Source organism: Uranotaenia lowii, chromosome 3, assembly GCF_029784155.1.
Source record: "Uranotaenia lowii strain MFRU-FL chromosome 3, ASM2978415v1, whole genome shotgun sequence".
Taxonomy (NCBI): Eukaryota; Metazoa; Arthropoda; class Insecta; order Diptera; family Culicidae; genus Uranotaenia; species Uranotaenia lowii.
The window spans coordinates 125,455,698-125,466,404 of NC_073693.1; the positions used below are offsets into that span (position 1 = coordinate 125,455,698).

Genomic DNA, 10,707 nt, shown 5'->3' on the forward strand with positions numbered 1-10,707 from the left:
TATAAAGCGACCCAAGTTTTTGATTTCATTTCTCAAATACTCTCCGTGGATCAACCCAGACAGATAGAAAAGCTTAGCTCCATCGTAAACTTCGGTCCAAAAGCGATGTTTCAACAACTTTTTCTGCATTTTAACGGCTTTGGCACTTTTGATCGTGTCCAAATGGGTCAAAATACCCATTATCTTAGGCATCCCATGCACTTGGCAAATATTTAAAAATTCAAATATTTCCATTTCAAACCCAAAACTAGCATCAACCATCAGCAGAACCAAATCGGCACATTTAGCGATATCGATCATACTATTGATATCGTTGTTACATTCAATCAGCGTAATTCTACGCTTTTTACTCGTAATGATTGTTATCGGTCCATTTATGCTGGTCACATTAGTCCTGGTAAAATTTTTAATTAAATTTTGAATCAATGTCGATTTTCCTACTTTGGGCGGTCCGACGACGGCTATCAGCATCGGTGGCGGCTCTTCCGGCGTCTTGTCCACCAGCGGTATGTGGTGCTTTTTGGTGAGAATATCTTCCTTCCGGCGGAAACGTTTCTCGGCGCTGCGCGCCTTGGTGATCGCGAAAGCTTTCACATTTTTACCCTTGTCGGTGGGTTTATTTTTGGCCTTTTTCTTATCTGCCTTTACCCCTACAATAGAAAAATATAACAATTAAAATCTTTAAGGGTACTGTAATTTCAATGAATAAAATTAAGTCAATAAAATCTGTTAAAATTTAATGTTTGCTTCAAAGTGAATGTGTATATAGGTATACGCTACTTACCCGCATGGCGCTTCTTGTGCGGTTTGGGCTTATCCGTAAAGTTTCCATCGTCTGCCATCGTTAGATAGCTTTAAACTTATGAAAAAAATTTTACAAAATTGTCCGAAATCAACGGTGTACTTCGATTTTTAAGTTTTTAAACTGGAAATCGAAATAACCGCAAGCAACACACGTGCGGCCAAATTTCAAAACACTGTCGTTTGTTTATTTTTTTTTTTATTTGTCGGAGTCGGAGTTCCAGATACCCGTTACTGAAAACAAAAGCACTAAAAAGAAACATCAGATCAGAAATATTATAGACGATGACAAAAAACATTTTTCTTGCTTGAGCTTCTGAACACTTCTGAAATTTGAAGAGTATTAATTCAAATCCTATTTGATATTTTCACCGATAACCCTTCAAAAATAACAAATATCTATGGAAACCAATTTTGTCAGGTGCTCCACATGTCAGACCCGAATGACCTCTGAGGTTAAAGGTCTTAAATAAAAATCATCCTCATCATCACGGAGAAAAAATTATTTTGGAAACAATAAGATTTCGACCGAAAATATTAAAATTTTTGGTTGGGAAAAAGCACAAATATATTTCTGGTCACACTGACTCAAAATATCGATTCAATTGAAACTTATCGTTTGATATAAAATAAAATACACCCTTTTTGAAAATGATCCATGATTGTTATCAAAATAATAAAACTTTGGGTAAAACACATAAAAATGCATTGATTCGAAAGTATGAACAAAATGTGCATCACATATTAAAACAATCTTTAGGTTTGAAGGAATTATAAGTTTTTCCAATTAAAGTAAAATGGTTTTTTTTTAAATTTATGTTTTTGATGGAATTATCGGAAAGTAAAAAATAGAATCACTAATATAATTTAAATAAATTTATTTTGCCATGCCATGCCGGTCGTCAGAATTTCAGATGGGTTACAGCCAGAGAGTCCGGGACGTGCTTCGGGAATCTTTCGGTGGCTATCCCGGGTCGTAGCATCTGAAAAATGAAAAAAAAAAGTTGGATTAGGGTAAATGTACCCGACCTTGGCACCTAAGGCATGGTTTACCCTTTTTTTCGACATTCCTACCTCCCTGTTGATATTGATATCGTTGACAAAGTTTCGCATTCTCCGTGGGCCTATCAATAAACTTCCGAAAGCCACTCCAGCTGCTGGCTGGTCCGACTGGTGATTGCCGTTGAAGATTGGGCCGAAAAAATACGACCGCGGGATTTGGGGAGGTGTTACTTTGCGCAGCTTTCTCCATGTTCGAGAGACTTGGAAATCTATCCGTCGGCCGTGGTCCTGTAACTATACAAGCGTTTTAGAAAATCTTGAATTCACTTAAATATTCAGTATTAATTAACTTACACTTACCATTTTGCATCCTGAATCCTCCTTATTTATAGCTTACTCCGATTCACTGGTTTGATTTTTAACACGAGCGGCCGAACTTTATTCGATTTTTCGGTTTTCTGTTCTTCTAGCAAGTCAATGCAAAATATCTTCTAAGTTTGAAGTTTTTGTTTCCAAAAATTATTCTTTTCAGTTTAAAACATTTTTCTTCGGTTGAAAGAAAATTTACTTTGTTTCTAAAGGAATATGCACACGCAGAAAAAGAATGGGGGTTGGTTTCAACAAAACGTTTTGTTATTTTATTTTGTAATTCAAAAGCAGATTATTGGATGGCTTTCACAAACATTTTGATTATATTGCTGATCCAATCTTTTTTTCTATTTCTGCGATAGCTGATTTGGGCTCCCGTAGGGTAGCACTGTAAAAAAAAATTACAGTATTCAAGAAAAAAATGAGCATTGTTCTACATAAGGACTACCCGCATAATTAAAAACAGTTGGGGATATAGTACTAACTATTAACTTAATATATTGGTAGCAGTACCAGTATGAAATATCTTCCAAGTATCATTTCATTATACATGTTCAAAATTTTATTACCTCAATAAATTATGACAGGATCGTATCAGTGACAGTGACAATATGATATATGATTTAGTAAGTATAGTATAATAAGAGAATAAAAATTTGCAACCTTTGAATATTGTCTCTGGACCTTATCCAGGACTCTAACAGTGTACGACAAAGTTTCCTTATATTTTCTTAGCATTAGACATTAAATTAAAAAAAAAACAACATTGACAACATTGTATGAGTTAGACAAGTCGTTATCATTTCACCTCTTGCGGATAATAACTAATATTGTTATTTTAAGATGTAGTTGTGAGCTTATGCATTTTTTCGCTCTTGGGTTCAGCATCTGCTAATTTTCACTTCACTTCGTTAAAATTTGTGTCGGCAACCCCACGCCAGGTTCGGAACTGAAAACTGTGTTCAAAATGGCTCCGAAAAAAAAGAATCACGCTGAGAAAAACACACAGAACGCGAAAAGTAAGTAAAACTATATTATATTATCGATAAAAACTAGTGAGATTAAATAAAACTAATGAAATTACAGAAACAAAGATCTCTGCTGAGCGGAGAGCGGAAAAAAAATCTACTGAAAGGCTGAACAATGCAGATCTGCACAAATAGGTAAGATTGTATAATCCATGTATAATATCAGAAATAAAAAATAAAAATCTCAACATTTAAATTTTTTAATTTTATTTTATTTTTTGTGGGAAAGAATTGGAACTATATTGGTTATGGTACAGGGAAGCTCTTTTTAAAAATATTTTACAATATGCGGAACGTATGATTGAGCGTTATTTTTACTACAAACTACTATAAGCAAACTATATCCATTGAAGTTGATGAAATCTATGATTTTGTATTCCAACGTAGCTAGAACATTCAGGTAGATTGTTTTGCTCGCCAAAAGTGGATGATATTTTAACCGTATCCAATAATGTAGCATGAAATATTTGTTCGAAAAAATCGCTCTTTTTGAATGGTAAACATGCTTAACAGCCCTTTCCCCATATGGTACTTTAACAGATAATCATAATACAGATTGTTAATATGGTCTGTGTTATTGTACATATACTGTTCACTTTACAATAAACGATAACGTTTAGAGACAATATCCCGCATAATTAAAAACAGTTGGGGATATAGTACTAACTATTAACTTAATATATTGGTAGCAGTACCAGTATGAAATATCTTCCAAGTATCATTTCATTATACATGTTCAAAATTTTATTACCTCAATAAATTATGACAGGATCGTATCAGTGACAGTGACAATATGATATATGATTTAGTAAGTATAGTATAATAAGAGAATAAAAATTTGCAACCTTTGAATATTGTCTCTGGACCTTATCCAGGACTCTAACAGTGTACGACAAAGTTTCCTTATATTTTCTTAGCATTAGACATTAAATTAAAAAAAAAACAACATTGACAACATTGTATGAGTTAGACAAGTCGTTATCATTTCACCTCTTGCGGATAATAACTAATATTGTTATTTTAAGATGTAGTTGTGAGCTTATGCATTTTTTCGCTCTTGGGTTCAGCATCTGCTAATTTTCACTTCACTTCGTTAAAATTTGTGTCGGCAACCCCACGCCAGGTTCGGAACTGAAAACTGTGTTCAAAATGGCTCCGAAAAAAAAGAATCACGCTGAGAAAAACACACAGAACGCGAAAAGTAAGTAAAACTATATTATATTATCGATAAAAACTAGTGAGATTAAATAAAACTAATGAAATTACAGAAACAAAGATCTCTGCTGAGCGGAGAGCGGAAAAAAAATCTACTGAAAGGCTGAACAATGCAGATCTGCACAAGTAGGTAAGATTGTATAATCCATGTATAATATCAGAAATAAAAAATAAAAATCTCAACATTTAAATTTTTTAATTTTATTTTATTTTTTGTGGGAAAGAATTGGAACTATATTGGTTATGGTACAGGGAAGCTCTTTTTAAAAATATTTTACAATATGCGGAACGTATGATTGAGCGTTATTTTTACTACAAACTACTATAAGCAAACTATATCCATTGAAGTTGATGAAATCTATGATTTTGTATTCCAACGTAGCTAGAACATTCAGGTAGATTGTTTTGCTCGCCAAAAGTGGATGATATTTTAACCGTATCCAATAATGTAGCATGAAATATTTGTTCGAAAAAATCGCTCTTTTTGAATGGTAAACATGCTTAACAGCCCTTTCCCCATATGGTACTTTAACAGATAATCATAATACAGATTGTTAATATGGTCTGTGTTATTGTACATATACTGTTCACTTTACAATAAACGATAACGTTTAGAGACAATATAGAATATTCTCTATATATTGTAATTGATTATGCGGGATAGAATATTCTCTATATATTGTAATTGATTATGCGGGTATTTATCGACTGAAATTAAATCGGATGAACTAGCGAAAAACATTGAAAGATGATTTAATAAAAAGTTGTCAAAAGAAACATGTATACCAAATATATTATCGGATTATCAATTGTTTATAAAAAATATTGTGTTTGCCTTGAGATTGGTCAATCAGCGGTCAAAATCACGGAAAAAATGAATAAAAAAAAAATAGTTTGCGATGGGGTCAATCAGCGGACAAAACCACGGAAAAAATGAAAACCTGTAGTTGTTTAGTTAAGTTTAGATTTCGACGACACGGTAGGTAGCGATCAAATGCAATAAGTGGTAAAATTTATGTTTATTTTTCATTCACCACATCAATTGAAAATTAAAGTGTCTGCTGAACACGAGCCGGTTCAAAATATTCAAGAATATTGTCCCTTTCATTGAAAGTTGGATTTCGTGCTATGTTTTGCAGTCGCAGTTATCCGTATAAAGTTTAACTGAAAAGCAGTTAGCGTGTAGAAAACCGTCAGATTTTATACTGATTTGACAGATCGCACAAATTTCGCAGTTATGAGTGCGCAGTCCAATTTTTTGCGATGCGAATGGTATTATTTCCTATAATAGATATTCACCGATCAAAACTCCTTTTTTTAACTTCTCATATACGATTTGTTACATTTTAACGACAACATAATCGAATTCGACCATCATAAAAAGTATCAAGGACGCATTTATCGCATCAAAAATCTTCGTCATGCCAAATTCGTTAATTCTCAGGAAAAATGTGTTGTCAATAATGAAGATTGTTTTTGCTGTTTTTTATTTTGTCTGAGATTTCAACGCTCTGACGTTATTCTTCTCTGTTAATAATGTAGAAGCTTCCATCCTCGCTCCCAGAAGAGGAGATAACTTCCTTAAAAAACGCATTTGTGTTGTTTGAATGAAGATAACGAATAACCTTGAATGAAATGAAACAGGTGAATACAAAAATCTGTGCGTATCTCGTAATTAATTCAATCTCAATGAATACTAAGTAAAATAATATTTCATTCCGATGACTTCATGTTTTGCCCTCTCTTGCAAAATAATGATTTGTTATTCAATAATTTACTTCTAAACTTTCCAATGAAATTAATGAGTAAGAGTGATTTTTTTAACTGTGTTTACTGCTCCGGCTAGCCTACCGCACGGAAGGCTACCGTCGCACGGTTAGAAATTTTCCCAGTAACCGCAATAGATAAACGAAATTTTTTTTTATTTTTGCACGCTCATTTTTTATTGTATGCAATTAAAATTTGGTTTATTTTGAAACCAATATTGCGTTTAGTCGATAAACGTGTAATTGAAAAACGATAAGTCAAAAAAAAGAAAAAAAAAGTCATAAAAAATTTCCAGCATCCGAGCTGGATGGAAAGCAGACACGTAGGACGGAAGAAAGTCACGCTTGTGGCCAGCTTGAAAGAGCTTTTCCAGGCGCGAACCGGTGTTAGTTGGTGCACCGATGCGGCACAGGTAATAATATATATAAAAAAACGAAAAATAGCGAATTTAAAATGATTTTCATAATTTACAGGAAATGGCCCAGCTTAGAACCCCTTACATGGATGGTCTCTTCGCCGATGGATTGCTTGAGAAGATCGTCGATCTCTTGGGGGAACCAAGGAGCTGATTTATTATGTGTTGACGAACAATCGAGCACTTGGGCCACCGAAACATCATCGGCAAGTATTGGACTTGTTCGAGAATATTCGGCCGCTCCAAGTGAACTGCCGTGGGGAACAATTTATTGTGAAGAAAACTCCCCACCCGGTTTCCACATTCTGCTACAAATCAACACCAAATCCGACTTCCTTAGTCTGCTTCTGCACATCATCGACAAAGCCTGTTCCCTGACACCTTCCCACCGTTTCCCGGACGCAAAAATATTGAGAAGACCTCCCTGTATGCGCTACGATCCTGCACCGGGCTCTCAAAACACAGGATGGTGAATTTTTGGGCTTCGAAGCAGCCAAAAACTGACACGTAGCAGTCGGAGATGGTGGTTTACTGCAGTATCCGGAACAGCCTTCGAAGGACGGCAAAAAAGGCCCGGCAATTTTTTTTTTTTTTATTCAATTAGTTCTTTATTAGGCAGTTTACTTTTACAAGTTTTACGGGCCGAGGGTCAGTTATATAAATCAAATAAGGGAGAGAGATGACTGAAGGTCAGGATTTGGGAAGGGAAGAGGAATGAGGTTTTTAAAAGATTAGCTGTCCGTGCACGGGTCGAAATTGTCCAGTTGTTACCAACTGTGTGTAGATTTTCATCTACACCCCGGCCCGGCAAAATAAAAAGATAAAAAAAAGGCCGTTCGCAGATGAAAAGGTTAGTTGTTGCATTGGTCACCGCTGTCAGACTAATTGAATGATTTCTTTTTGTTCTCCAGGAAAAGTCACAGGAAAAGCTTTTGGCAGCCAACCCCTTGAGTAACGGCACCGAACACGCAGGCCTTCATATAGCGCTGAAAAAGATAATCAAACTTGACCCAGAACATCGGCAAAACGACGAGCATGCATCTCAGTTTGGCCAGGCTGTGATACAGTGTCTACCGGAGGAATCTGTAATAATATTGAATTTTTTCTCACTAGATAGTTTTCTAATCGTACATTTTTTCTTTTCTTCAGGTAAAAACATGGATTGTTCGGAACCGGCCCTGCTTCCTGCTGCTTCTGAGCTTTGAGCTGAGGGTGATTGATGAAGTGAGTCGGGCCCACCCTGCATTTAGGAAGCGACCAGGACTCCCCAATGCCAGCCGGAATGGCAATGGATTGATTTTAATGTCATTGGCGTTGTTAAAAGATAAATTTTCTAATAGTTTTGTGAATGAAGAATATAATTTGAAAAAAGGTTTCTTGATAATATTAATAAATCCGAAAAATTTTCAAATCTACCTATATCTTTAAATAAGAAATAATAAAAATTATTTCAGCCTAAGTTTTGTTATTCTGAATCCCTCAATGATTTATTTTTCCAACAAAAAAAAAATTTGTAATCCTCAACCAAATTTCGTTTTATTGTTTTGACAGAAATTTGGATTCATTTTTAAAAAAGGTGTATTTTAATTTCCATTAAACGATAAGTTTAAATCGAATAGATGTTTTTTGTCAGTGTTATCAAAAATATATTTGTGCTTTTTCCCAACCAAAATTTTTATTATTTTTGGACGAAGTCTTATTATTTTCACAATATATTTTTCTGCGTGCAATTGAACAAATTTCTTTTGAATCAAAGAATTTGTTTGAAATCAAAGTCCAAAGTTATTCAATTCAAAAAAATTATTCTTTCTTTCAAAAATTATTCTTTTCAATCAAAACTATAATTCATTGTTTCAAAGAAAACAGGAGCTGGATTCACAAAAATGAATGTTTTGAATCAAAGTCAGATTTAATTCGTTCCAAAATTCAAGTTTACTCTGCGTGAATACACGGAATCGTCCATCTTGTGACAGGCAATCGTAATCATAGGCATGGTAGGCGAACAATTCGCTGTCAAAAAGCGCTCCGTCTCCACCCCCCACCAATGAGAAACTTTTGGTACTCCTTGCCTGGGTTGCCAGGGGCCCAGATTTGTCTGCAAAACCAAGACTTTTGACCCTTCGTCCAGATATTGGTCAGACACAGGTTTTGCCCAGATTTTCGCTCAGAGTACCCAGATTTTACAGACTTTCAGATTCAGTGATGAAATCAATATTCATGTATCGGATTTGATCCGTAAGTGCCAGATTAGACTGTAAATCTCGCTTGTATGCATGGGTATTAGATCAATCATTCATTAAACTTATTTTTTGTAAATAAGATCGGCATGGTACGTGGTAGGAAATCGTGTTAGTTATATAGTTCCAAATAGTTCTCGTTCTCTACTAGACCTACACAACCCCCCCCCCCCCCCTTCCCCGCTCACACGCATCGTCAAAATTCTGGTTCAGTACCAAATTTGTGATCCTCCTTGTGCACAGACACACACAGACTTTTTTTCAAAATTATCCAGATTTTTTATCCTCAACACCTGGCATCCCTGCTCCTTGCCTACTGTTGCTCAATATGCAACCACCCGTAGCTGTATATAGGCACGCTGGTTATTACTTTACAAAAGCGTTGCCAGTAATGATATTTCACAACGTCGATAGTTGGCAAGGTTGCCGATCACCAGCGCGAAAACTTCGGATTTCAACTTCAATGACAAAATATATGGTTTCCAAGCAATAGAAAACGATTCCAAAACTCAATTAATTATGTATTTTATGTACTAAAGTCATAAATTGCCATCGATCTAACAATTTTTAGATAAGAAAAACATCTTAAGTCTTGTGAGATGCTTAATTTAACTTAGTTTTTTTTTCAATATTTCGAACCACTGTGTTCTGTAGGAGACCACGTGGCTTTTGCTCGGCAGACTGCAATGCAAATGCTGTTCGCACGAATACCAATGTACCTTCGATTCATGGTTCCCAAATAGCGATTTTAGCATTTAAAATGCTTGGATATGACTTTTAGTTAGTCGAATCACTTATGTTCTCCAACTTATTTCGAAGCTTATGTTGATAGCAACGGTCTTATTATACAACCCAATTAGTATGAATACATTTATGCGTATAGTTTTAAATGAAGTTTTAGGGAAAACATCAGCCCAAAAATACCTCTTTAATGAACATGTATTTTTTCCAGCTTCCAACACTGGTAATGTATTTCGATTGAAGTTGCATGCCAAGAAAAGGAACAAAATCAGTTTTAAATTTTTATTCAAAAAATAAATAAATATTAACTCTTTAGTCTTTCTAGTATTTTTTGATTTTTTGCCGAGTTTAACTGTAAGCATGAGTATTTATTGCAAATTTTTTAAATGAATGTCCGCGTTTGAAAGCGCATGTGAATTTAATAGTTGCACTAGAAAGGTGAGTTCATCTGATTTTCATACGGTGATTTCCAACATAATTTCCTCGGATGCAGATCGAAAAAAATTAACTTCTTTATTAAAGTACAAACAATCAAAAAATTCGGTATGCAAAGATTGAAAAGAAATTATTCTCCTCGCAATGAAAGTATATTCAAAATTTTTTAAGCTCAATTTAGACCTGAAAAACATGAAAAGGCATGTTGGCATGCCAAGAAAAGGACCATGCCAAAATAGGGCTCACTTACCCTAATTAATTTCACTTTGCAACTTTGTTCTCGCGAACGGGAATGGGCAGCTTCCTGGATTTTTGAAAATTTCGAAACCTACTTTGATAGCTGCTAGCCGATGAACACTCTGATAGAAATGCCGTTGTTTTTCGTTGATATAATTTAAAATGCTTCGCCAGGGCCATGCATGGCCAGGCGCCCTCCGATGGTTTTATCACTATAGGCACGATGGCAAGCTTCGCCTTTGCCGGAATGGTGTCCTTCAACAATATTTTTTTTCGAATTCAATATCAATATAATCGAAAGATTTGTTTCAGTGAATGTTTAGAAAAATGATAACATCACACAGCCCCTCTTCTTCTTCTTCTTCTTCTTCTTCTTCGTTTTAGTTTATTTTGGCCAGAGAATGGAACTCTATAACACCACTTTTCATTTGATTTTATAACTTGCACGGTTTTAACTCGA

At 34.9% G+C, this 10,707-nt stretch overlaps 1 protein-coding gene and 1 long non-coding RNA gene across 3 annotated transcripts; one reads left to right on the forward strand and one right to left on the reverse strand.

The window, feature by feature from the left end:
* Positions 1-1,684: 1,684 nt before the first annotated feature.
* On the reverse strand, positions 1,685-2,470 carry LOC129750685 (uncharacterized). Of its 2 annotated transcripts, none has more exons than XM_055745687.1 (3): positions 2,158-2,470; positions 1,876-2,097; positions 1,685-1,784 (listed from the first exon to the last, which is right to left on the reverse strand). In XM_055745687.1, the coding sequence occupies exons 1-3, from the start codon at positions 2,164-2,166 to the stop codon at positions 1,704-1,706; spliced, it is 312 nt and encodes a 103-aa protein (XP_055601662.1). In that variant the 5' UTR covers positions 2,167-2,470; the 3' UTR covers positions 1,685-1,703. The 2 variants fall into 2 exon arrangements, with proteins under 2 accessions (XP_055601662.1, XP_055601661.1); XM_055745686.1 differs by having other exon boundaries at positions 1,686-1,784; positions 1,855-2,097.
* Positions 2,471-6,479: 4,009 nt separating this feature from the next.
* Positions 6,480-7,965, forward strand: LOC129756798 (uncharacterized). Its single transcript, XR_008739533.1, has 4 exons — positions 6,480-6,594; positions 6,656-7,447; positions 7,509-7,682; positions 7,747-7,965. It is a non-coding gene; the product is annotated as an uncharacterized LOC129756798 (long non-coding RNA).
* The last annotated feature ends 2,742 nt before the right edge of the window (positions 7,966-10,707 follow it).